This window comes from Lutra lutra, chromosome 12 (assembly GCF_902655055.1).
Source record: "Lutra lutra chromosome 12, mLutLut1.2, whole genome shotgun sequence".
Classification (NCBI taxonomy): domain Eukaryota; kingdom Metazoa; phylum Chordata; class Mammalia; order Carnivora; family Mustelidae; genus Lutra; species Lutra lutra.
The window spans coordinates 61,335,223-61,362,828 of NC_062289.1; the positions used below are offsets into that span (position 1 = coordinate 61,335,223).

Consider the following 27,606-nt stretch of genomic DNA (forward strand, 5'->3'; position numbering starts at 1 on the left):
AGGAAGAGTAGGTACGAGCTAGAGGTGAAAAACTGGGGTCACTAACATGGAGGAAAGGTTCAAACCATGGGCTGGATTTTAACCATGACCTGGGAAGAGAGAAGTGGCTGAGTCTGAGCACTCACACCACTTAGAAACTAAGTAATAAAAAAGTGGGAATAGAAAAGGAGAGCGAAATGGAGCAGCTAGAGAAGAACAGTAGGAGAGAGTGGTCACAAAAGATGAGACCAATTCCAAGAACTGTATCAAATGTAGCTGAGCTCGATGTTGACAAGGAAGTTCCAGATGGCTGTAGCAGCAAACAGGTCCCTGCTGACTCGGACCAGAGCTGGTTTCAGTACACCACGTGGCACAGGTGCTCAAAAGAGTGGGGTCAAAAAGTGAAGTGGACCTGAATTCCTACTGGGAATGATTGACTAGAAAGTAAGAAATATGTGGTGCAAGAAAGAAAAGCAGTAATTGCAGATAGCAGATGCTAGAGGAAGTGAGAAAGAATGACACCCCTAGCAGATCTAGAGGGACAGCCTTCCATAGAAGCAAAGACCCCTCCCAAGAGGAAGACAGAAATCAGAGGTATCGGTGAAAATGATTTTCCATCTCTGGCCATGAAAAGACAAGCCTTCTGTGCTTTTTCTTCTAGTTTCTTGGTGAGATGAAGCAAGATCTCAGACTTCATCATCCTTACACAAAGAAGGACTATTAAGGACTATCTTAACAGTAGAAAAGTACTTCTCCCCTCCCTACTTCCCTACCACCATGGGCGCCTAATTCAAGACCTCACACAGAGCCCACAGAGCCCTCAGCCATAAATGTTTATTGAAGACACTGCATCTGTGTTAATCCAAAGAATATATAGCTGTAGTAGGGTCTATGATCACCATTTCATAAATCTGAATATCATTTACACCTAAATTATTATACTATTTCTGGAGGAACCAAACTGTTCCTATAACCGTGATTTTGCTATCGAGACAAAAGCTATCCCTTGACTGAGTTTTCCACATCACAAGGTTCAGTGTCCAAAAAAAGAGCAGACTGGATCTGACCGATAGTGCCTGATGAGAAAGTCTTTTTTCAAGAATGGAGCCACAGGAAGGCTTCCTTTAATATCAAAGCATTCTGTGTGCATGTTGTGATCCCAAGGTGCACAGAGAATTGGATACTTGTTCATTTTTATCTATATTTCGGAACCTGATCCAAGAGTGCTTAAACCTCCTCTATCTCTTTAAACCCCACTAGACTGAAATCAAACTAAAAGAAAAAAGTAGGGGCGCCTGGGTCTCTCAGGCATTAAGCGTCTGCCTTCAGCTGGGGGTCATGATCCCAGGGTCCTGGGATGGAGCCCGCATCAGGCTCCCTGCTCAGCGTGGGAAACCTGCTTCCCCCTCTCCCACTTGTGTGTCTTGTGCTTGCCTCTCTCACTGCATGTGTGTCTCTGTCGAGTAAATAAATAAAATCTTTAAATAAATATATAAATATATAAATAAATATAAAGAAAGAAAGAAAAAGAAAAAGATGGTAGGAGTGAAGACAAAATTTTGGAAGCCAGAACAGACAGATCAATTGTAGATGACGTAGCAGCCTGAAGAAAGCTGTATCTTCAGGCAACAGTGGGCAAATGAGAAAAGCCCTGATTTATGCCAAAGACGCGGGAACATAACAGACATGAACATAAATCTAGAAATGAGGGTAATCTTAGTGCTAAAAAAGTTTTTAAGAGCAGTTAAGCCCTTACATCCCCTCCCACACTCTATCTCCATGTAGCTGAAGGACCACCCCTCACCAGTCCCCACAGAGGCCCCTGCCTTGCTCTTTGCAGAGTATAAATCAGGATGCCTGAACTGGGCGTGGCTGAAGAAGGGATTGTGGAACTGAAAATAAGGAGATTAAGTGAACGTTGACTTGCTGAATGATGAGATTCCCCACTCAGCTGTTGCCATGCAAGGGGGCCAAGCTCAAGCTTAGACACTTTGGGCAAAAACATGGAGGAAACTTCTGGAAAATCTAATCATCCAGAAGAAAAGATCCAAAGATACTTGATTAGGAATCCCCCTCCCCTGCCAGGAAACTTTTCCAGCCACACCCCCCGTCCAGGGAAGACCAGACCGTTGAACAGTATTGTTCGTGTGCACAGAGCTCCCAGTACACTTTGAAGGTCAGACGATGTCTGGACGGTTTGAAGTAAAATGTAGAGAATGAAAGACACTAAAATAAACATGTAAAAAGAAACTTGGAAGAAATGATTCAAGAATAAGAAAATTTAAAAATATACTCATGCATATGCTCTCAGAGGCAAAGAAAGACATGTCTCCAGTAAACAGAGGTGGAATGGTTTTATATTTTATATGTATCTAAAGGACAACCAAAGGAAAAAGTTGTTGGAAATGAAGAGTTTGATAGTAGACTTTAAAAATCAATCAACATCAAGGGCACTTGGGTGGCTCAGTCAGTTAAGTGTCCCCCTTTGGCTCAGGTCATGAACTCAGGGGCCTGGAATGGAGTCCTGCATTGGGGCTTCAGTGCTCAGCGGAAATCTGTTTCTCCCTCTCCCTCTGCCCCTCCCCCCAATTTGTGCGCTCTTTCTCTCTCTCAAATAATCTTATTTAAAAAATCAATAAAACTTCATTAATTTGACTCAATATCATTGTTATTAGGGAAATGCAAATCAAGACCACAATGAGATACCACTTACACACACACTAGGAGGGTTATAACCAAATGACAAAATATCAAGTGTGGGTGAGAATGTGGAGGCATTGGGACTTTCTTATATTACTGGTAAGCATGCAAAAATGGTACAGCCACTGCAGTTCCTCAAAAAGTTAAACAAAGTCACCATATGACCCAGCAATTCCCAAGACGAATGAAAACATGTGTCTGCACAAAATGTGTACAGAAATAGTCATAGCAGTGTTATTCATAATAGCCAAAAAGTGAAAATAATCCAAGCGCCCATAACAGATGGATGGATAAGTAAAATATGGAATACAACAGAAAGAATGAAGTAATGATACATGGATGAACTTTGAAAACATTATGAAGTAAAAGATACTGATGTAAGGGCCACATATAAAATGATTCTAGTCATATGAAATGTCCAGAATAGGCAAATCCATAAAGACAAAAAGATTAGTTGTTGTTGCCAGAAGCTGGGAGGAGAGAGGAAGAGCAAGAAACTTCTAATGGATACAGAGTTTCTTCTGGGGACGGTGAAAATGTTTGGGAATTAGAAAGACTCAACAGTTTTACAATCTTGTGAATATACTAGGAAAAAAAACCACTGAATTGTATAATTTAAAAAGGTAAATTTTATGACTATGAGTTATATCTCTATGTATTGTGATTTTTTTTAAAAGCAATGAATGTTTGGGATACAAAGTCAAGAAAAATCACATAAGAAGTAAAACAAAAAGACAAATAATTGGAAAATAAGAGAAGAAAAATAAAATCATGAAGTCTAATATCTGAACGATCAGGTGTCTTAGAAAGACCAGAGAAAAGAAAGGAATAAAAAAATCAAGTAATAAATTTTCTCAAGATTGAAACATCAAGTGTCTGCATTGAAGGAATCCAATAGGTAATACCTTAAAAAATGAAAGAAAGGAACAACTTAACACATAGATGCAATTAGACCCACAGCATCAAGACTCACGTTGTGAAATTTCAGAACCCTGAAAGCAAGAAGAGAGCCCATAAACTTCCAGAGGGGAAAAATAAAACCAGGTTCCATATGAAGGATTAAGAATCAGAACAGCAATGAAATTTTTGAAAGCAACACTGGAAACTAAAAATCAGCTTCATGCCTAAAACATTGTAAGAGAAAAATATTTTGAACACAGAATTCTATATCCAGCCAAACTAGCAAGTAACATGGTGAGGGAGGCATTTTTAGATATGCAAGTTCTCTGCAAGTTTACTTACAATGCACCTTTCTAAAAAAAAAAAAAAAATGTTTTCTACAAAATAGAGTAAAACAAGAAAGAGAAATTCATAGCAGCCAGAAAGTAGAGAATCCTATATACAAGGGAGCAATCATGCTCCTTGGTACTTTTACCCAAAGGATCTGAAAACTTACATCCACACAAATACCTATGGCAGCTTTATTTATAATGGCCAAAATTTGGAAGTAAGTAGGTGAATGATAAATGAACTGTGGGACATCCAGACAATGGAATATTAATATTATTCAGTGCTAAAAAAAGAAAATTAGCTATCAAGTCATGAAAAGACATGGAAGAAACTTAAATGTGTATTGTTAAGTGAAAAAGCCAATCTGAAAAGACTACACACTGTATGACTTCATCCATATAACATTTTGATAAACACAAAACTGCCGTCAATAAAAGGATAGTGGTTGCCAGCAATGGGAAAGAAGAAATGAATAGGCAAAGCACAGAGAATGTTAAGGACAGTGAAACTATTTTGTATGATATTTGATGGTGGGGACATGTGTTATGTATCTGCCAAAGTGCACAGAAAGCACCCCACCAAAATGAGCCATATGGGTCAAATTAGGTGCGCCATTTGTAACAAATGCACCAATCTAGTTAAGATATCAGTAATGGGGGAGGCTATGCACCTGTACTTTCTGCTCAATTTTGCTTTGAACCAGAAACTGTTCTAAAAAAAAAAAAAAAACAGTCTTTAAAAGAAAAGTTAAGGGGCATCCAGGTGGCTCAATGGGTTAAGCCTCTGCCTTCTGCTCAGGTCATGATCTCAGAGTCCTGGGATCGGCCCTCTATGGGGCTTTCTGCTCAGCGGGGAGCCTGCTTCCCCCCCCCCCCACTCTCTGCCTGCCTCTCTTCCTGCTTGTGATCTCTGTCTGTCAAATAAATAAATAAATATATATATATATAAAAATATATATATTTATATATATATATAAATAAATACATAAATAAATACAAAAGTTAAAAGTTAATTCATGTCAACCAGTAATACTGCTTCTAACAACATTTCCTACGGAAAAAAATCAGAATGATTAGAAAAAGTAATGTACGTCTAAATGATGAAATGTTGCATAACAATTGAATTTTTGTTTTCAAATGGACTGTAATAAAATGGAGGGAGGCGAAGACCAAAAGAAAAGAGGTGAAAACAATACCTAGGGTGAGGAATTTCCTAGCAAAGGGAGAGAGCCCAGCAATTCCCATGTCCCAGGCTGAAAGAGAGAACAACCAGTCCAGATAGAAGCAGACAATGCAATTGATAATACTGTTTGAATGTGTTGAGAGGTGATTCCTACCATGGTAGGAAGAGGAGGGAGGAATATAGATTTGGATTAGTGATGAGAATGTAGAAAACCAAGTAGACAGAGGATTATTCACTCTAGAGGAAATATAACCCCCTACAGAAATGGAAAAGTGATTCTGATCAGTTATGTAGTTCAGCTGTAAAGAGAATTTACCAGGGTGCCTGGGTGCCTGGGTGGCTCAGTTGATTAGGCCTCTGCCATCAGCTCAGGTGAATCAGCTCAGGTCATGATCTGGAAGTCCTAGGATCGAGCCCAGCATCGGGCTCCCTGCTCAGGAGCCTGCTTCTCCCTCTCCCTCTGTGCTTCCCCTTGTCTTCTCTCTCTCACACTCTCTCTCTCTCAAATAAATGAATGAAATCTTTAAAAAATATATTTTAAAAAATAACAGGAATTTACCTGATCATAATGATTGTAAATGTTAAATACGGCCTAAACTTAAAGAAAACAGTATAAGCAGTGCCTGGGTGGCTCAGTCACTTAAGTGTCTGCCTTTGGCTCAGGTCATGATCTTGGAGTCCCCAGATCAAAACCTGCATCAGGCTCCCTTATCTCATGCTCACTCTCTCTCTCTCTCTCTCTCACTCTGTCTCTTTCTCTCAAATAAAATCTTTTTTTAAAAAGATGAATAAAACACTATGGCATTTTTGGGAGGGCATGAAGAGTGATGAAAATATCTTTACACCCCCCATGTTTGTTGCAGCATTATTTACAATAGCCAAGACATGGAAGCAGCCTAAGTGTTCATGGATGGATGAATGGATCGAGAAAATATATATACAATGGAATATAATTCCACCATAAAATAAAAGGAAATCCTACCATTTGCAACAATATGGGTGGACCTCAAGGGCGTTATGCCGAATGAAATAAGTCAGACAGAGAAAGATACCGCATGACCATACTTATATGTGGAATCTAAAAAAAAAAAAAAAAAATGCAACTCATAGCTACAGGGAACAGATTGGTGCTTGCCAGAGGTGGGAGTTGGGAGGTTGGAAAAAATGGGTGGAAGGTTGAGAGTACAAAAGTCCTAGAAAAGTAATTTACAGTACAGTGACTGTAGTTAATAGTACTGCCTTGCATACTTGAAAGTTGCTAAGAGAGTCAATCTTTAAAGTTCTCATTACAAGGAAAAAATTTGTAACTGTGTATATTGACAGATATTAACCAGACATGCTGTGGTGATGATTTTTTTTTAATTTTTTATTTTTTCAGCATAACAGTATTCATTATTTTTGCACCACACCCAGTGCTCCATGCAATCCGTGCCCTCTACAATACCACCACCTGGTGCCCCCAACCTCCCACCCCCCACCCCTTAACAAAATTCTCAGATCGTTTTTCAGAGTCCATAGTCTCTCATGGTTCACCTCCCCTTCCAATTTCCCTCAAATAAGTGAAACCATATGATAATTGACTCTTTCTGCTTGACTTATTTCACTCAGCATAATCTCTTCCAGTCCCGTCCATGTTGCTACAAACTTGGGTATTCATCCTTTCTTTTTTTTTTTTTTTTTTTTTTTTTTTTTTACAGCTTTATAAACATATATTTTTATCCCCAGGGGTACAGGTCTGCGAATCGCCAGGTTTACACACTTCACAACACTCACCATAGCACATACCCTCCCCAATATCCATAACCCCCCCCCCCCTCCCAACCCCCTCCCCCCATCAACCCTCAGTTTGTTTTGTGAGATTAAGAGTCACTTATGGTTTGTCTCCCTCCCAATCCCATCTTGTTTCATTTACTCTTCTCCTACCCCCTCAACCCCCCATGTTGCATCTCCTCTCCCTCATATCAGGGAGATCATATGATAGTTGTCTTTCTCCGATTGACTTATTTCGCTAAGCATGATACCCTCTAGTTCCATCTGTGGTGATGATTTTGCAACACACATACTAATTTCAAATCATTGTTTCACACATAATGAATGTCCCATGTCAGTTACACCTCAATTTCTTAAAAGTCAATGTGAGGGGAAGAGGCAGCAAGCGGGGAATGTTAACATTTATGTTAATGTTTCCCTGATGAAACTGAACAGTCAAGCAGTAGCAGTGGAAACACGTAAATTACAAGAGTAAGATAAATATTAAAAAAAAAAAAAAACTAAGAAAGTTGAAATTGGCTGCCTCCTCAGAGCCAGACACAGGTGGGAAAAATTGGCAAAAGAAAGCCACTTTTCATAAATGAGAGAACAATTTGCCTTTAAAGTATGTGTATCCGACTTTGATAAAAATAAAACTAAACAAAAAGAAGTTTCTGAGAGACGATGTGTCACACACAGATGGCAACTGTAGCTGGTAAGCAACAAATGCTTCCTCAGAGCTCACTACGCGCCAGGCGTTGCTGGAGATGCAGGAAGCAATCAGACACTTCCACACACACACACTCTTCCAAAACACACATACATATGCACATTGTCCAGTATGTTCACAGCGTGGGTGACGAGCCAGTTGTTCATTTGGTCCTGGTTTTCTACTGCCTGACAATAGGAACGTGGTCTAAGATTCAAGATGTCTAGCTCGGTTTAAGAAAGCTAAGAGATGTGAAGCTTGTGTGGCATTTCAGGTTTCATTAGCTTGCAAAAATGTTTCCTGTCTGTTTCACTGGTGAATGATTATTTTCATCATACCCAGGATATTCGTAGCTTACTGTTTATGTGGGTACATACAAAGACTGGTAATCATCAAATAGCTCCTTTTCGAGTGCTGTGTTGGAAGTAGAGTCTTCATGCACAATTCAACCTGATATCCATGGGTCAGGCCAATGAAATTGCAGGAAAACATCTAATTTTAGATTGCATCATTATAACGTCTTATCCATCGTTAAAGGAAAGTATGGTAGATATGTTTCTCCCTTTATTTCCTGATTTCCTTCTTTTTGGAGCTCTAGGGTTTGGTTGTTTTCAGTTTGCTAAGTGTTGCTTTCTCAACAGAGTCTAAATATAAGGAATATCAAGAATATTCTAAGTCCATTTCCATGATGTTAGTGATTTCACTTCTTTTTTTTTAAAGATTTTTATTTATTTATTTGACAAAGAGCTAGAGAAAGGGCACAAGCAGAACAGCAGGCATAGGGAGAGGGAGAAGCAGGCTCTCTGCCGAGCAGGGAGCCCAATATGGGGCTTGATCCCAGGACCTTAGAATCATGACCCAAGCCAAAGGCAGACGCTTAACCAACTGAGCCACACAGGCACCCCGTGATTTCACTTCTTTACACCTCACTTTATCCATTCATTCCCCAACCATGGAAGATTGTTGAACTATTAGGGGTGCTAGTTTAGAACAAAGGTTGGGGACCATCCTCGTGACGTCGGTTTGACCAGGGCTGTGAGCCACAGGCTAGTCTCTGCTCAGAGACCAGCAACCAGAACCCCATGCCATTCCAGTTCCCCACCGGAAACCCATTCCAACAGCCCAGGAAGGTCCCACCCCAGGCCTCCCAGCGTGCCTTGTGAGGAGCTCCCCAAGTAGCACAGCTGGGCAAATATCCTCTAAATCAGTGTTTTCCAATAGTTTTGTTCACCCAGTCAGTGAATTTCAGCTCAAAACCTTAACAAGTGTATGTTACCGGTCATTCTACTATATCATGATTGTTACGAAACCTACAAGATGATACAAAAAGAATCTAGATATAAATACAAGTTTATCAAGATGTCTTTTTATTTTCTATTGGAATTCCAGCAAACCACTGTGCACAGCCCATGGGTGTATTAACCCACTATAGACATACCTTGTTTATTGTCCTTCATTTTATGGTGATTTGCAGTTACTATTTTTGGGGGGGTTGTTTGTTTGTTTTGTTTGTTTGTTTGTTCTACAAACTGAAGGTTTGTGGCAACCCTGTGTCAAGCAAGTCTACCAGCACTGTTTTTCCAACAGCATCTGCTGACTTCGTGTCTCTGTGTCATGTTGTGGTAATTCAAGATTTCAAACTTTTCCATTATTATTATATTTGTTACGGTGATCTGTGATCAGTGATTACCACTTGCTAAAAGCTCAGGTGATGGTTACCGTTTTTTAGCAAAAAAAAAATTGTAATTAATGTATATACATTATCCTTTTAGACAGAATGCTAATAATTTATAGACCTAGTGTGCACTTGATAGACTGACTACAATATAGTGTAAATGTCAATTTTATATGCACTGGTGAAGCAAAGCATTTCTTTAACTCAAATTTTTGCCGTATTTGCTTTGTTGTCGTGGTCTGGAAGCGACCTACAGCATCACCAAGGTGCTGTACTCTGTACTCTGAATCTCTCAGCTGCCTGGAATCTGGTTAGGAGAAGCAAATACATCCCTTCTGGGTCTTGGGGTCCTTTTCTGCACTTGCAGAGATACAGAATAACAAAATGCCCAGACCAGGTTTGGATTGAACTAGATCTCATCTATCTGCACAAATTGCAAGAAAGATGTCAATAGAATGATGGTGTTCATTGGGGGGGAAAATGGAAAAGAGAACAAAGAAAAAAACTTACCCATAATTCAACAGAGACAACATTGCTTACACTTTAGAAAGCAGGTCTTCAGTGACTTTCCATGCATTAAGATGCTTCTTTTCCACAATGTGCTGTTGTAGAAGTTCCTTTTTTTCATTTTTGATGAGTATTTTTTATGTCCTTAAATTTGTCAACATTTTTCATTATCGTAATGTCACATAATATATTTAATTTTTATTAGTTCATGATTTTTAAACATTTTATTAGCGAAATTTCAAACATACACAAAGTAAACAGAAGGGTGTAATGAACCCAAATAGTGTTAATCACCCAGATTCAACAATTACAAACATTCTGCCATTCTTATATCATCTGGAACTCGACCCACTTCCCACACTCCACCAGATTTTAGGTTTTTTTAAGTAATATAATATAACATATAATGAATAATGATATAACATATAATGTACCCCCAAATCTTAGTTGTACAATTTTGAAAAATGGATATAACCCACACCCCATCCTATCAAACCTTCTTTATATCGCTGAAAATTCATTCAATGCTATCCACCAGAGAACCATTGTTATTTTTTTCAATTTGAATTTATGTCCCAGAACTTCAAGCAAGCAGAATATGTACTTTTGTGTCAGTTTTTTTCACTCTGCAAAATGCCAGTGAGATTAATCCATGTTGCAAAATTCATTAGTAGTTTGTTTCTTTCTATTTAGGAGTAATATTCTATTGTATGAATATACTACAATTTGTTTAGTCATTGTCCTGACAATGGGTATTTGTGTTGTTTCCAGTTTGGGGCTGTTGTCAAAAAGCCTGCTAGGTTTTCTTCTACAAGTCTTTCTGTGGTCACATCTTTAAACTGCTCTTGGATAAATACCTAGGAGTGGAATTACTGGCTTAAAGGACAAGTAAATGTATACGTTTATAAAATAAAAGTGCAACACTGTTTTTTTTTTTCAAAGATTTTATTTATTTGTTTGACAGACAGAGATCACAAGTAGGCAGAGAGGCAGGCAGAGAGCGAGAAGGAAGCAGGCTCCCCGCTGAGTGAGAGCCCGATGTGGGGTTCGATCCCAGGACCCCGGGACCATGACCCGAGCTGACAGCAGAGGCTTTTAACCCACTGAGCCACCCAGGCACCCCAAAACAGTTTTTTCTAAAGTGATAGGACCATTATATTTTCCCACTAGAGAAACTTTAGTGTTCTGGTTTCTCCACACCTTCACCAACACTTGGTGTTGAGTGTCTTTTCAATTTTAGCCATTTTAGTTGATACAATATAAATTTGATTTTGCTGAGGACTAAAGATGTTGATCGTTTTTTCATTTGCTTATTGGCCAATCATATCTTCCTTCATAGAGCATTCAGGTATTTCACATTTTTGAGGTATCTTATTTTTGCTGGTTTGTCAAAGCTCATGGTCAAGACATGTATTCCAAATACTTTCAGTCTACTCACGTTAATGGTATCTCTTGGTTAAGCAGTTTTTAATTTTATGAAGTCGTTTTTCTTCTATGGTTAATTTCTTTGTATCCTACACAAGAAGTCTTTCTATCCCCAAGTCACAAAGTTATCCACTTACGTCTTCTTCTGAAAGCTTTATAATTTTAGATTTCATAGTTAAGACTCTGTTCAATGCCCATTTCTTTTGTGTGTATGATGTGAGGTAGGGGATAGGGCCCATTGATGTGAACATCCAGTTGTTCAACTGCAATTTGTTGAAAAACCTTCCTCTTGTTAAATAACTTTGGCACCTTTGTTGAAACCCAATAGACCGTGTTAGTATGGGTCTATTTCTGCTCTAAGCATTCTATTTCACTGACGAATTTGCCTATACTTGTGTCACACACTATCTTTTTTTTAATTTCTTTTTTTTTATTAAATTTTTTAATTTTTTATAAACATATAATGTATTTTTATCCCCCGGGGTACAGGTCTGTGAATCGCCAGATTTACGCACTTCACAGCACTCACCATAGCACATACCCTGCCCAATGTCCATAACCCCTCCCCCCAGCAACCCTCAGTTTGTTTTGTGAGATTAAGAGTCACTTACGGTTTGTCTCCCTCCCAATCCCATCTTGTTTCATTTATTCTTTTCCTACCCTCCAAACCCCCCACGTTGCATCTCCACTTCCTCATATCAGGGAGATCATATGATAGCTGTCTTTCTCTGATTGACGTATTTCACTAAGCATAATACCCCCTACTTCCATTCACGTCGTCACAAATTGCAAGATTTCATTTCTTTTGATGGCTGCATAGTATTCCATTGTGTATAAATACCACATCTTCTTTATCCATTCATCTGTTGATGGACATCTAGGTTCTTTCCAAAGTTTGGCTATTGTGGACTTTGCTGCTATAAACATTCTATCCCACACTATCTTGATTACTCTCCTTTTGCAGTGAGTTTTGAAGAAAGGTGGTATAAGTCCTCCAGCTTTGGTTCTCTTTACCAAGATTCCTATAGATATCCTAGGTCATTTGCATCTCCATATCAATTTTTTATAATCCGCTTCTCAACACCTATGAAAATGGCTTCTGGGTTATAATTGATATTGCGTTGAACCTATAGATTAATTTGAGGGAAAGAACAATACTGAGTCTTTCATGTTTATACCTCTCCATGTATATAGGTCCTTAATTTCTCTCAACAATGTTTTGTAGCTCTCAGTGTAGAGGTTTTTCACATATTTTATCAAATTTATTCCCATTCTGTAGTTGGGGCTGAACTGTAGGTGGAATTCTAAAAATTCCGTGTTCCAGTTGCAGTGGCAGTGGTGGTGTTTTTGTTAGTATATAGTAAAGTAATTTATTTTTGTATACTGACCTGGTATCCTGGTATCCTGAGACCTGGCTAAACTCACATGTTATTTCTAGAATGCTTTTAAGATTATTCCTGTGTGTGTGTGTGTGTGTGTGTGTGTGTGTGTGTGTGTGTGTATTTTTTTTAAAGATTTTGTTCATCAGAGAGAGTACACACAAACAAGGGTAGAGGCAGGCAGAGGGAGAAGCAGGCTTCCCGGTGAGCAAAGACTCCCCACCCCATGCAGGATTGATCCCAGGACCCTGGGACCGTGACCTGAGCTGAAGGCAGATGTTCAACTGATTGAGCCACCCAGGAACCCCTAGTATTTTGAATATTCCCAGTTTTGTCATTTGGAAATCCAGAGAATGTGTTATATCAACCTTGCATCATGGGGATAAATCCCACTTGATTGTGACATATTATTTTCATACATGGCTGGCTAATATTTCTAAAGCTTTTTTGCATCTACATTCATGAGCCATATTGGCCTAAAATATCGTGGTCCTATATTGTATTGGTCAAGTCTTTGTATTGACGTTGTGCTGGCTTCAAATAAGACACTGAGTTTTAAAATGCTTTCTTCCTCTTTATTCTGAGTTTAATATTGGTATTATTATTTTCCTTCAGTGTTTTATAGAATTCGCCAGTAAAGTACTCAATACTTGGAGTTTTCTTTGTGAGGACATATTCAATAACAATTTCCATTTATTTGCTAGGTACGCCACTATTCAGTTTTTTTTTCTTCTTATATTAGTTTCATTAAATTGTATTTTCAAAGAATTTGTCCATTCCACCTAAATCGCTGAATGTGTTGATATAAATTTGTCCATAACACTCTCATATGTCATTTTGATGAATAAAGTTACTGCGGTGTTCCCTCTTTTATGCCTGATATTGATAATTTGCCTTTTCTCTACTTCTTGCTAGGAATTTATTAATTCTATTGAACTTTTCAAAGAACCATGGATCATTCAGAAGTCGATTGCTTAATTTCCAAATGTGTGGAGATTTTCTGGATACCTTATTGTCCTGCTGACTAAATTCCATCATGGCCAGAAAGTATGCTCTCTAAGACTTAGTGTTTTACAATTTGCTGGTATATTTTTTGGCCCCGTTCTGGTCTATGTCAGTGAAACATTTCACTAAAATTTGGGAGGAGCATTTTGCAATTATTAGCTATAGTGTTTGTATTTGTTATGTCTTCCTGATGCATTGACCCTTTTGTCATGATGAAGTAGTGTTCTTTGCTTTCAGCAAATCTCCTTATAATGAATTCTATGTTGCCTGATATTCATGTAGCCATTCCAGGTTTCTCATGACTAATATCTCCATATGTATGAGCAAAGCAGCATGTCTCAAAAATTCATGCCTTCCCCCCCACCAAAAAACCCAGAATGTGACCTTATTTGGAAATAAAGTCTTTGCAGATTATAATTAAGGTAAGGATAGAGATGGGATCATATTAGCCCTAAATCCAACAAGACTGTGTTTATAAGAGACAGAAGAGGACACACAGAGACATAAGGAAGAAGGCAAGTGATCACAAGGGCAGAGATTGCTGTGAAGCAGCCACAGTCAGTGGGCACTGGGAGCCACCAGAAGCTGGAGGAGGTCAGGATGGATTTTCCCCCACAGCTTGCAGAGAGAACGTGGCCCTCCCAACACCTTCATTTTGACTGCTGACCTTCAGGACTGTGAAAGAATGAGAATCTGTTGTTTTAAACTTCTTAGCTTGTGGCAATCTATTACTGCAACACTAGGAAACCAAGACACCATCATATACCTTTTTCCTTCTTTTTACTATCAGCCTACACCTGTCAGTATTTTAAGTATGTTCCTTATAAAAAAGTAGAAAGTAGGGGTGCTTAGGTGGCTCAGTGGGTTAAGCCTCTGCCTTCGGCTCAGGTCATGATCTCAGGGTCCTGGGATCGAGCCCCACATCAGGCTCTCTGCTCAGTGGGGAGCCTGCTTCCCCCCTCTCTCTCTGCCTGCCTCTCTGCCTACTTGTGATCTCTCTCTGTGTCAAATAAATGATAAAATCTTAAATAAAAAAAAAGAAAGTTGTCTTTTATCCACTCTGACATTCTTTGTTTGGTTCAGTTGTTTGTTTCCCTCTGTTTCTTCTTTTTTCGGGGCTACTTAAATATGTTGTGGTATTTCAGTTTTCATCCCCAATTAGCTCTTCAGGCATCCCACTTTTCACTCTTTTTTAGTGGCTACATCGTCCAAAATGGTAGCCACTAGCCACATGCGACCATGGACGTTATTTTTATAAATTATGAAAGTATCATTGACATACAACATTACATTGGTTTCAGGTGTGCGACATAGCGATTTGACAATTCTATACATTACTCAGAGCTCACCATGGTAGGTGCAGTCCCCACCTGTCACACCATACAGTGTTATTACAATATTATTGACTATATTCCCCATGCTGTACCTTTTATCCCCAGGACTTACTCATTTTATAACCAGAAGTTAGTACCTCTTAATCCCCTTCACCTAGTTTGCTCATCATCTCACCCACCTCCCCTCTGGCAACCACCAGTTTTCTGTAGCTAAGAGTTTGGGGTTTTTTGAGCAATTAAAATTAAGATTTAATTCTCCAGTGACAATATCCACATTCCAAGTGTGCAGTAAGTACATGTAAGTAGTGGCTACTTTAGAGAATAATGAAGATATAGAACATTTTCGTCCCTGAAGTATACCTTGGCAAGATATAAAATTCTGGGTTGGTAATATTTTTTCCGTATTTCAGCACTTCAGCAATACTGTTTTGCTGCCTTGTGGCATCTGCTGTTCCTGAGGAAAAGCCAGCATTTTTCATAGGCTGCTTCCTATACATCATTTCCCTGGTTTCTTCAGCTACATCTACATTTCTCTCTTCATATTTGAAGTTCAGCGCTTTTATCATACACGCTTGTGTGCATTCTTCTTTATATTAATCCTGCCTCTGGTTCACTGGGTTTCTTGGATTTTAAGTTAATGATGTCTCATCAAATATCAGAAGTTTGGGGCCACTACTTCTTCAAATGTTGTTTCTATCCCAATTTCTTCCTCACCTATTTCTAGGACTCTTAATTGCTCTTTGTTTAGACCACTTAATATTGATCAACAGGCCTCAGAGAAGCTGTTCATTTTTCTTCAGTTTTTTCCTCTCTGTTCTTCACGTTGGATCATTTCTCTGGATCTAATTTTAATTTCATCAATTTGTCCTTTTTCTGTCTTCCCCCTGCTGGTAAGCACATCCAGTGATTTTTTTTTTTTTTAATTTCAGTTATTGTACTTCTGGGTTTAAGAATTTCCATTTGTTTCTCTTCTATAATTTCAGTTTCTCCAGATTATCCATTGGTTCATTCTTTATGTGCATATCTTCCTTTAACTCTTTGAATATGTTTGTGATCACTACTTTAAAGTCCCTGTCTGTTAATTGTTACATCTGGTTCATCTGGACATCAATTATTGCCTTCTTTTTTTTCTTAAGTACAAGTCACATTTTTCTGTGTGTTTGTCTAATACTTTTTAATTGGACTCTGGGAATTATAAATGATATCTTGTAGAGACTTTATTTTCTGTTATATCTCTCTAATGAATGATTTTTGTTTTGCTTTGTTTTTTCTCTAAACTAGTTAACATAGCTGAACTCAAAATCTTGTCTGTCCTTGGCGCTGGGATGGCTCAGCGGGTCGAGCCTCTGTCTTTGGCTTGGGTCATAATCTCAGGGTCCTGGGATCGAGGCCTATATCGGGCTCTCTGCTCAGCAGGGAGCCTGCTTCCTCCTCTCTCTCTGCCTCTCTGCCTACTTGTGATCACTCTCTGTGTCAAATAAATAAAATCTTTTAAAAAATAAAATTTTTTAAAAAAAATCTGTCTGTCCTGAAGAAAGAAGATGAAATCTTTGCTCTGTCCCTTTATATTTTTTAGGTGTTTTTGTCAGGCTCCCAGGGTCTCCTCCTGCATTGTTGATAGTAGTCAACCAAAGACATGAGTGGATTTTATACACAGATTTGTGGGGCTCACATTTCTAAAGTTTCCTCCCTCCTAGAATTTCACTACTAATTTTCTGGGCTGTTTCCCTACCTCCAAATTCTATTCTCTGAGATCTCAAGCCATTAAGTGGGCCCAGCTTCACTGGCATGTTATCTGCAAAGTCACAGAGGACTTCATGGCTGATTTAATACTCCGTTATCATTGCCTTGAAATTCTTAAATTTTCAACAAGGGGTATGGGATTTTTATTTTGCACTGGGCCCCCCAAATCATGTAGCCATTCGTGCCTGTAATATTGTGGCTTTCTGCTGCCCACTAATGGTGAACTGGGAAGTGTCCTCAAGCAAAAAGCCTTAAAATCACAAAGCTTACCCATGGTACTTATATTTCAAGGGTAGACTTGCTCCCTTACTCCCCAGTACATTAAAATAGGAGATATAAGTATCATATCTCTTAACTGATCAGTACAACTGAGCTACTACTCTGCCAATCTATGGCAACTACGGTTTTGAACTTGAGGCAGTTTTGCCTAAGGGCATACTTGGCATACCCGGAGATATTTTGTTGTTGTTGTTGTCACTACTGAGGGAGAGTACTACTGGAACCTACTGGGTTGAGGCCAAGGATGCTGCTAAACATCCTATAATACACATGACAGCTCCCCGCCTCAACAAATTATCTAGCCACAAAAGTCAATAGTGCCAAGGTTGAGAAAACCTGCATTATAGGAAATGAGCCCTCTTTCATTTTTAATGGATACATTATTATTGTATTCTTGAGAATGTATCATTGTTTAATCATTCCTTTATAACTACACATCACACTACTCAAATATAGCTCCAACTGGGGAGAAAGAAGCCAAATTGGCCTTAACTCATTTCTACAATTTTATTCAAGTTTCCAATTAAACAGTGTGAAAATTTGCAAAAATGTGCAATAATAATATGCTACTTTCATCAACTGAACATGATTTCCATACAAAGACCTAAGACATAAACTTTTCAATGTATTTACTTCTGATTGTTCTTAGTTCAAAGGAAAATGAATTTAGACTGAAATAATCCTATTGGATTACACCTTATATGCTATAATTTTATGTTTAGAGTTCCCTCATGACTTCTGTTTTCAGATTTGTAATCATTCTTTGACATTAGAAATTGCTTACTTGTGTGACCTAATTATGCATGAATTAAAAATCAACCTTGGATTGAAGAGAAAGCATTAAACTTAACTAAAGTGATATGTAAATATTTTATTCTAATTTATCCTATGCAGAGAACACATAATCCAATTTTTTACAACTGGTATGTAATTAAAAGTGCTGAAAGAAATTGAAATGTGGCCAAAATGGGTCCCCAACAGTTCTTTCTTAGGATTCTTTTAACAGGATTTTAAGAAATTATTTTCAGTTTATGATATCGGGTACCAACAGAAAATGTTGTCTTCTATCTCTCTAAGTAAATCCTTAAATCTGAGTAAATTCCCTCTAGATACAAATTAATTCATGTACTTTTAAAATCTGTACTAGGGGCACCTGGGCATCTCACTCAGTTAAGCATCCAACTCTTGGTTTTGCTTAAGTCATGATCTCAGGGTTGTGATATCGAGCCCCGAGTGCTCTCTATGCTCCACGTGGAGTCTGCTTGAGCGATTCTCTCTTTCTCTCCCTCTCACCCTCCCTCTCTGTCCCTCCTTCCTCTCTCTCTCTCTCTAAAATACATTTTTAAAAGTCTATATTTGTTTCTGTTTTCACCTGGCTTCAATACATAAAATTTTATCCATCTCTTGTGATACTAGTTGATAAAGTTTAGTAAGTTATAACAGGAAAAGAATTGGCATATATTCTTCTCGGTTCAAATATCTCTTCCTCTAAATGGCCTTCCCTGTATCACACATGAACTTCTTCCCCAACCGTTGTTTTTACTGAAGTATAATTAACATACAGTGTCCTATAAGTTTCAGGTGTACAATATAATGACTTAATTCTTTACAGTACTCATTGCTCATCATGATAAGTATGCTCTTTAATTTCCATTACTTATTTTACCCATTTCCCCCCAGCCACCTCTTCTCTGGCAACCACCTGTTTGTTCTCTGTATTTAAGAGTCTGGGTTTTGCTTGTCTCTTTTCTTTGCTCGTTTGTTTCTTAAATTCCACATATGAGTGAAATCATATGATATTTGTCTTTCCCTGATTTATTTCACTTGGCATAATACCCTCTAGGTCCATCCTTGTTGCAACTGGCAAGATCTCACTCTTTTTCGTGGCTGACTAATATTTCAGTGTGTATATATGTATATATGATACTATATATAATATATGTGTAATATATATTACTAATATAATTTTATAGTTGTATTATTGAATTTTTGTGTATTTATATTTATATTACACTGTTTAATTTTCTGTACATAAAAGTAAAAATTCTCTTTCAAATATATATATGGAAACAGCTTCTTTATCCATTCATTTATCGATGGACACTTGGTTTGCTTCTATATCTTGTCTATTATAAATAATACTGGTATAAACATAGGGATCCATGGGTTCCTTTGAATCAGTGTTTTCCTTTTCTTTGCCTCCTTTCCCAATTTTAAATTGGGCCTTCCCTTTCCCTTCTTCTTTCCCTTCACAGCATTTGCATAATTTGAAATATATCATAAATCTATTAACTTATACATATATGATTAACCATATTTTTACCTCATTAGTGTATACACACCATAAGGACCCATGTCTTTTGCTTCACCTGATACCAACCAGAATGCCCAGCATATTGTTGGTGCTTGATAAATACTAAACAAGTGAAGGGATAAATGGAGAATGGGCAGGTGAATAGTGAAAATCACACTGATACTTGATAGCTTTCTCTGTTTTCTCAAGTTAGATTTTCTATAGTCCTCCTCCTACTCTTCAAGAACCTAAAAGTGCAGCTAATTTTGGTGAATGTGGGGGTAATGTTAGGTCCAAAACATTACATGGTATATACATTTGTTATTAATAGGGCCCTAAAATAAATGTGAATCTAAATCTCCAATTTCCTTCTTTAAAAATGTAATCAAAATGTAGCCTCTCCTCCAGCCATCCAAGATGCCAAAAGGAAAGAAGGCGAGGGGAAGAAGGGGGCCCCGGCTCTTGCTGTTGTGAAGAAATGGAGGACCAAGAAGGCATTCAATCCCCTGTTTGAGAAAATGCCCAAGAATTTTGGCATCGGACAGGACAAATGCCCCCGCTACATCCGGCTTCAGCGGCAAAGGTCTACTCTCTAAAAACGTCCAAAAGTGCCTCCTGTGATTTTAACCATTTCACCATGGCCTTGGGCCGTCAAACAGTGACTGCTTACATTCACCCACAAACACAGACCAGAGACAAAGCAAGAAAAGAAGCAGAGATTGTTGATCCCGGCTGAGAAGAAAGCGGCCGTCCAAGGGAATATCCCCACTCAGAGGCCACCTGTCCTTCTAGCGGGAGTTAATATGTTACCACTGGGGCAGAAAACAGGAAGGCTCAGCTGGCAGTGATTGCCCATGACGCGGACCCCATTGAACTGTCATCTGTCTTCCTGCCTACCCTGTGTGGTAAGATGGGGGCTCCCTACTGCATTGTCAAGGGGAAGGCCGGGCTGGGGTGTCCATTCCACAGGAAGACCTGCCCCACTGTGGCCTTCACACAGGAAGACAAAGGAGCTCCAGCTAAACTGGTGGAAGCCATCAGGACCGATTACAATGACAGATATAATGAGATCTACCATCACTGGAGAGCCACAGTCCTGGGTCCAAAGTCAGCAGCTCTCATCGCCCAGCTGCAAAAGGCAAAGGCTAAAGAACAGGCCACCAAACTGGAATGAGCAGATGCTGTTGAATTTCCTGTACATGAAAGTAATAAAAGTTCTCTTTCAAAAAAATTTAAATATTTAATCAAATGTAGTATTTACAACCAAGTGCCAGTGGGTACAGTGTACCCTTGTTAGCAGGGCCTTGCATGAAACAGACCAATCTGCTGCTTTTAATGGGATTTATAGTAGATATATTTATCATATTTCATGTCATTTGGTAGAAATTAAGGAACACGTGTTAGAGCAGAGTTCTTAAAAACTATGGAAATTTTCAGCAGTTGCTCTCTAAGACGATGGATATTATGTGCGAAATAGTAGAGACAGTGGGGATCTCTGGTGGGGTTTTATCTAAAGGAGGCCTGGAGAAAGGGCACTTGGCCTGAATAGCCTCTGCTCCTCTCCGCCCTATACTGTGGATTAAAGAATAAGATACAGAGTGCAATTCCATGTATTCGTTTTAGCAAATAAAATATAGTAGATGACAATGACATGTTCTCCTTTTCAATATTCTAATAAGTGTTAATTTTTAAAATGATGTCATGGACCTCCGGATTTGGAGATTTTGTCGAGATCAAAGGCATAATAGAATAAGGTAAGAATTGAAAAGTGTGCCGATGTGTGGGTGTGTGCAAGTGAAAAAGAGGCAAGGTGCGGTGATCTCTGCAGGTAATACACCCGGCAATTCGAGATCTGAAAGCTAGCACCTCTAGCCTTTTGTCTGGCTTCCCGCTCTTATTCACCACTGTTCCAGATCACAGCCAGGGTGTTTTTCGAGCACTGCAATGGCAGCTCTGGGTGGTGACGGCACCACCACCGCCACTGCGGCACTGGCCGGCTCGGGCAACCGTATTTACGGTATCGAAGACTCAAACGCGAGGCGGTGCCTCCTGTCTTGGGGGCCGGGCCAGGCGGCTATATTTACCGTAACCAGAGTGGAGCCGGCGGTGGTATTTGCAACGGCTGCAGTATTTACGGTAACGAGGGCCGGCCCTAGCGGCGGTATTTACGGTAAAGGGGGGCCGGTCCCGGCGGCGGTTTTTACGGTAACGGGGGACAGCCGGGGAGGCGGTATTTACGGTAACGGGGGCCGGGCTCGCGGAGGCCCGTCGGCGCGGCCCGCTCGCCGCGTTATCAGGTGATCTCCAGCCCAGGCGGCCGCCACCCCCCTGCACCCAGCGGAAAATGCAAAATGGCCCTCTGGGACTGTGAGGGGCCGCGGCTCCCAGCCCGGGCCCCGCCACACCCCCCCAGCCCGCAGCCTGCGGGCGGCAGCGCCGCGCCGGGTCCGGGTGCAGCCCCCCTCCCGCCCCTCCGCGGGGCCCCGGCCTGAGCCCCCCACCCCCAGCACCCCGGCGTCCACATGGGTCTGTGCTACAGTCTGCGGCCGCTGCTCTTCGGGGATCCGGAGGACGTCTCCCGCGCCGCCTCCGAAGCGCTGCGGAGGACGCGCGGCCCGGCCCCGGCCCCGGCCCCCGGCCCCCGGCCCCGGCCCCGACCCCCGCCCGGGGCACCCGGCGGCGGTCGGGGTTAGACGCGGTCCTGACCCGCTTCCTCGGGGCCCCGGGCGGGAGAGCCCGGCGTGCGCGCGGCCCAAAGCCGCCCCGAAGAAGGAGCGGCGGCGGCGTCCGGAGCAGCTGCGAGCGGAGGAGCGCGAGGCCGAGCGCGAGGCGAAGAAGGTCAGCAGGAGCATCGACCGCATGCTCCGCGAGCAGAAGCGCGACCTGCAGCAGACGCACCGGCTGCTGCTGCTGGGTAGGTGCCGTCGGCGCGCGCCCCGCCCCACCCCGGGCGCGGGGGCTCTCTGGTTCCACGCCGGGTGGGCCCCGGTCGCAGAAGTGTGCTCGGGGAGGTGGGGCAGGCGAAAATCGTCGCCGCGTTGATTTTTACACGGACAATATTTACTTTCGTGATTTGGCCCGGAACCCCTTTCCGGGTGATATTGCTGCTTTCCGCGTCTTGTGATTTTGGCCAGTTGCCCATTTGTTACTAATTAATGAGCTTCTCTGGGAATTTCCGCCCCCCTCGATTGATTCCCTCCCCCAGTCTGTAATCCACAGGGATGGCTAACGCGAGCATCTCATTTCCTGCAACGGTGTAGTCGTTCGGCACTTGTTTTAGGAACGCAAATGGCAGGAGGCTGGAAGACCTCTTAGCGCGACCGCAAAGCTTTCATTCCAGTCGCAGAATGCGGGCAGAGCGGTCGGTGGGTGTGGCTTGGCCCCTTTGGAGAAGAGACTTCAACCGCTGAGGACATGGCACTTCTTTTTCATTGAGTAATTTCAACCCCGGGGCTCCCAGAACGTTTGCTTCCTTTTCAGAACCAGAAGCAGAGTAGCGTGGCAGGCTCCCCCAAGAGCTGCGCGTGGTGCTAAGGGCCTACGAGGAAGTGGGTGCCAAATCACCAGCGTTTTAAAGGAAACAAACTACTACATGGTTTGCTAGGATTTTTCTCCGAGCTTTCGCTGTAACGAGCATGGCAGCAAGGCTTCTCCAAGTTAACGCCCAGAAAGCATTTTGTATACACTCTACTGTAGAATCTAAATAAATAAATAAATAAATAAAATGTAAATAAATAAAATCATGAATTCCTGATGTTGCTTGTTGCCTTTTAAATTTTAAGGCAAACAACAACAACAAATTTAGTATGTGGGCTTTGACCCAAATTTTGTGAGATGATAGGAAAAAAGAACTGTTTGCCTCTGTGCTCTGCTATGCATAGGAAAGGAACCCATCCCCATGACCTGAGTAAGATACCTGGTTGTAAGTGAAGGCGGCTTTTATTTTAACATTTCGAGAACCAAATAAGTCATCACTTTGAGGAGCTCACTTATGGCAAGAATGAATAATTAGAACAACACAAACCCAGCTGCTGAATTCTAAGATAAGGGGAAATTGGGGAGGGGAGAAACAAAGAAGAAAAAAATTAAAATAAGCAAGCAGTTTATCTGAAAAGGGAAGAGGACCAGATCAGAAATAGTTTTCATCTACAGTACTCACTTCTACGCTATGACAGAGCCATGTTTCCAGGGGTCTGAAAATACAGAATTGTAATCTTAGAATTTCATACCATTAAACCATTACTTCTGTCTAGGATCTTCAGGAATGCAAGTGCTCAAAGTACGCTCCTACCCACTTAGTTTTCTGTAAAGAAACTAATTTGAAATTACTCAAGTCAAAAATGTTAAGTGCTTCAGATTAATGTAGCTCAAAAAGGAGAGGATTGCGGTCTCAAGAAATAAACGAAGAATAAAATAAAGAAGATCTAGAGTTATGGCGATGCGATACTGTTATAGTGTGATGGTGTGGTTGAACAGAAATTCTTTTTAAATAAAAGGATGTGTGAAGCAGAACAAGCTTGATATATATAAAAATTAATAAGCTCATGATTCTTTAAAGGGAACTGGGAGATAATCTCTGAAGAAGGGAATGGTGTTCTCCAAGGAGCTCACTTCTGGTGCATATGTTGAATGACTACCCTTGTTAAAGACATTATCTGAGAGCCTAATAGAGCTTGGTATATCAACATCATATTGGAAATGACATTGACTCAAATGACTCACTCTTTGGGAATAAAGTATATTGTATCTTTCACCAGTGATGTCAACATGAAAACACACACTGTTGTGTCAAGATGACATTGTTTATCGGATTTTGTATAGATTTGAATTAAACTGAGAAAGGTTCTTGGTTTTGTTAGGATAGAGAGTGGATTTAGCTGGAAATCTTTGAATCAAAAGCACCATTTACTGACCATTCATGCCCTTAGATGTTTGCTTCTGCCGCCATTATGTTTTGAGCAGGCATTTATCTGGCTCACTGATCCCGTTCCCTTCCTCCTTCTAGAATGAACATTGGAAAACTCACAGGCTCAGGAAAGATGCATGCACTTTAGGCCCCTTCCATACTCCATGCCCACTGGTCCGAGGTTGTCCCATCTTCCGTGATGATGTCCTCCCGGAGACACGCCCAGTCCTCCTATGGGAATAAATGTGTAACTCCCTCGTGTCCCTATTGAATTCCATTTGCACCTCTTGCATGGCATTTTATTATAGCCCACATGCTCTCTAGGTCCTTTGCTGCATGCTGACACCCCCATGGGTCCATCCCGATGACTTGAGCTTTGTTTCCTGCGCAAGACTTAGTACCCCACGTGGTGCTAGGAACGCAAGAGTCTGGGAACCACTGTGACCTTGAGGGCCAACTGCAAGACCGATGTGGTTCTGTTCTAACTCTTAAATGGGGCCTTCTTTCAGGCATGGAGTGGCTGGATTTAAAGGGGGAACAGAGGTGAGGTGCAGATAAGATGGACGTTCCAGTTAAAAGGCTGCAGGTCCTGAAGGGCTCCTGGAGTCAGAGCTAGAGCAGTGTAGCAGGAATGGGGAGGGAATGGTCTCAGAGAAGGGGTCTGATGACAGGTGTGTAGGGTGGGTCACAGGGAAGGCCTCTTTTCCCTGCTTGCCGATGGCCGCCTTCTTGTCGTGTCCTCCCACGGCCTTTCCTCTGTACGCCTGTGCATGCGCATGAGGGAAGAGGGGAAAATCAGATTAGGAACCCAGCCTTATGACCTCATTGAACTTTAATAGCCCCCTTAAAAGGCCATGTCTCCAAATGCGGTCACTTTGGGGGTTAAGGCTTCAACTTATGAATGGGGGGTGGCAAAGGGGGGGCACAATTCAGGAGGAGGTTTCAGAGAGAGAGCATGTGCCCTTGTCTAAAAGGGACAGTCGTGTCCTAGCTTCAGCACGTCATTGCCCTGTGAGAACGCAACCCCAGTGTTGCCAGGTCTTCTGAATTTCCAGAACAAGGTGGAAATGGCCATCTTCATCTGACACCCGCTTATTTTTAAGCGTCAGCTCAAGTTAATAAAACACGCTCTCTGTGCCTGATACGGTCCACAGGCTACCAGTTCTTACCTCTGATCTCTATCCCAAGCAGCACAGACCTCCGGGCGCCAACTACAGCCGCTCTGCGTCTACACCCAGTAAAAGCCCAGCTGACAAAACTGGGTGTGGGATCAGAAGATCTCATCTGTCCAAACACCTGTAGCAAGCAAAGCTGCATGCGCCGTTCTTTGAGTGAATCTGTCTACCACTGAGCTCCCGGAGTTATAACATAGTGGTTGTCCCTGATAAACGGGCCCGAACTTTGGGCTCCAGTTTCCACATCGGTAACAATCCCAGTGCCACGTGGTAACTGAGAGGATTCAGTGAAACTAATTGACAAAGTTGTAGGTAAACTTACTTGGCATAGAGCTTAGCACGTGGTAAACACCCCATTGACTGTCACAGTCTCTGAATTCTGTATTCAGCTGAAGCACTTCTCTCTGTGATGCGCACACTCGAAATTGTAAACACACAGGTCACATGAGATCACACAACCTAAAACGGCTAACCCCATCCCAGGCTCACCCAGCCTCTCTGGGACGGAGCCAGGATTCAACCCAGGCGGTCTGGCTTCACTGCACCAAACCGGCAAATGGCCAGCTGGAGACAGTTGCAGTGATCCAGTTGTAAGATGGGAGAAGGTGAACACAGGCTGACCTAGTAATGACAAAGAAGAGCCAGAAAGGATTGGGACAGAGGCAAAATGGGATCCACTGAATCTGGTGACTGAGGAGAAGGTGGAAAGTAGGCATGGAGAGGAGTCTCTCCATGGACTCTTAGTCTTCTCTCTTAGGCAAAATGGCAATGACATGCCCCACCATAAAGGATTTAAGAAGAAGAGGCAGGTGGAGTGGAAAGAGAACAATGTGTTGAAGGTGAGCCACGAGGAGAAACCAGTGGGCATCATCAGGGAAGCAGGTGGGCGTTTACTGAGGGTCTGGAACCATGGGGCCCACTGAGCTGAAGAGAGACACACAGGAGTAACTCACTGGGGACCCCCCTCCCGGGAGAATGTGTACAGTAAGGAGAAAAGAGGGCCCAGGACAGAACACAGAGCCCCCATCTTTCAGAAGAGTGTTGGAGAAGGAAAGATACAAAGAATAACACAGACCGCTGGGAGAAGCCGAGAAAGAAGGAGTTTCAGGAGGAAGGGAGGAGCCAGGAATTTCATCTGGGAGTTCAAGGATTAAGACTGAAAAGGAATCCACTGTGTTTGGCTGTTATGCAAAGGTGGTACAGGAGGTTAAAGACCACAGGGCTTGTGAGTGGGGAAGCTATCACAGAGCCCCTTCTGGGGGTGAGGTGGGGGGGCAAAAGAGCAGTGACCACACCTTTCGAAGTGGGCCTTAACGGAACAGTTCGGAAGGATCCAAATGGAACCGCAGAAAGGGTACAGGTGGTTGCCTCCTGCAGGTGAAGAGGAAGAAGACAGGAGAGGGATTATCAGGTCTTCCATTCACAAGGGTTCCTGGCTGGCTTGGCGCCAGCAACGAGTCTGCCATCTGGTGGTCAGGTCCGTGAGCCAGCCTCCCTCCCTCCACTACCCGTAACTGTCCAGACCCATTTGCGGTTTAGCCCGAAACTCTTCAGCAGCAAGCAGATCGTTCAGTTGAGTTGAGACCAAGGGATCTAGCAAATTCGCTAGCTAATTCAGTCTATGAAAGGTTTCCAAGCATAAGCTTTTTCAAAAGTTTAAGACCAATCTACTAGGACCTAAAATCCGCTCATGACTTTGAAGGAGAACCAGGAGACTGTCAAAACCCCACGACATAAATGAAGTGAGTGGAATACGTGAAGAACCCTGATTCTTCCTTTCCCCACAGCGCCCAGAGTAATTTACTTTGTGTCAAAATTTATTAAGATGTAGATATTTTGTCTAGTTGATTTCAAACCAAAACAAACTCTTCAACTGGAAAAGAGAGGAGAATCAGACCCATCAGCGGAAGCAGTGACTCCAATCGTGTTTAGGGATCTGGTGAAAACTGCCCCCTAGTGTTTTAAAATTCCCTTACTAAGGAAGACTAGGCAGAGCACAGAGGAATTGTAAGGCAGTTAAACTACTCTGTATGATACTGTAATGGCGGGTACACATCTTTATCTATTTGTCCAAACCCATGGGCTATACAATACCAAGTGTAAGCCCTAATATAAACTACGGACTTTGGGGAATCAAGATATATAAGTGTCGGGTCATCAACTCTAACAAACTTACGACTCTGTTGATACAGAGTGTGGGATGTTGGTGGGGGGTTAGGCTGCAGGAAGGCAGGGGGTATGTCGGAAATCTCTGTACTCTCTGATCACCTTTGCTGTGAATCTACAATTGCTCTGAAAAATTAAATCTTGGGGCCTCTGGATGACTCAGTGGGTTA

General features: G+C 41.5%; 1 protein-coding gene and 1 pseudogene across 1 annotated transcript in view; both read left to right on the top strand.

Annotated features, from left to right (window-relative positions):
- Nucleotides 1-19,606: 19,606 nt before the first annotated feature.
- On the top strand, nt 19,607-20,363 carry LOC125081758 (60S ribosomal protein L7a-like; annotated as a pseudogene).
- Nucleotides 20,364-21,315: 952 nt separating this feature from the next.
- GNAL (G protein subunit alpha L) overlaps nt 21,316-27,606 on the top strand; it is a 142,383-nt gene continuing 136,092 nt past the window's right edge. The window contains 3 exon segments of the mRNA XM_047696999.1: nt 21,316-21,784; nt 21,787-21,860; nt 21,863-22,103. Of these exon segments, the coding sequence (XP_047552955.1) occupies nt 21,712-21,784; nt 21,787-21,860; nt 21,863-22,103 (388 nt within the window). The 5' untranslated portion in view covers nt 21,316-21,711.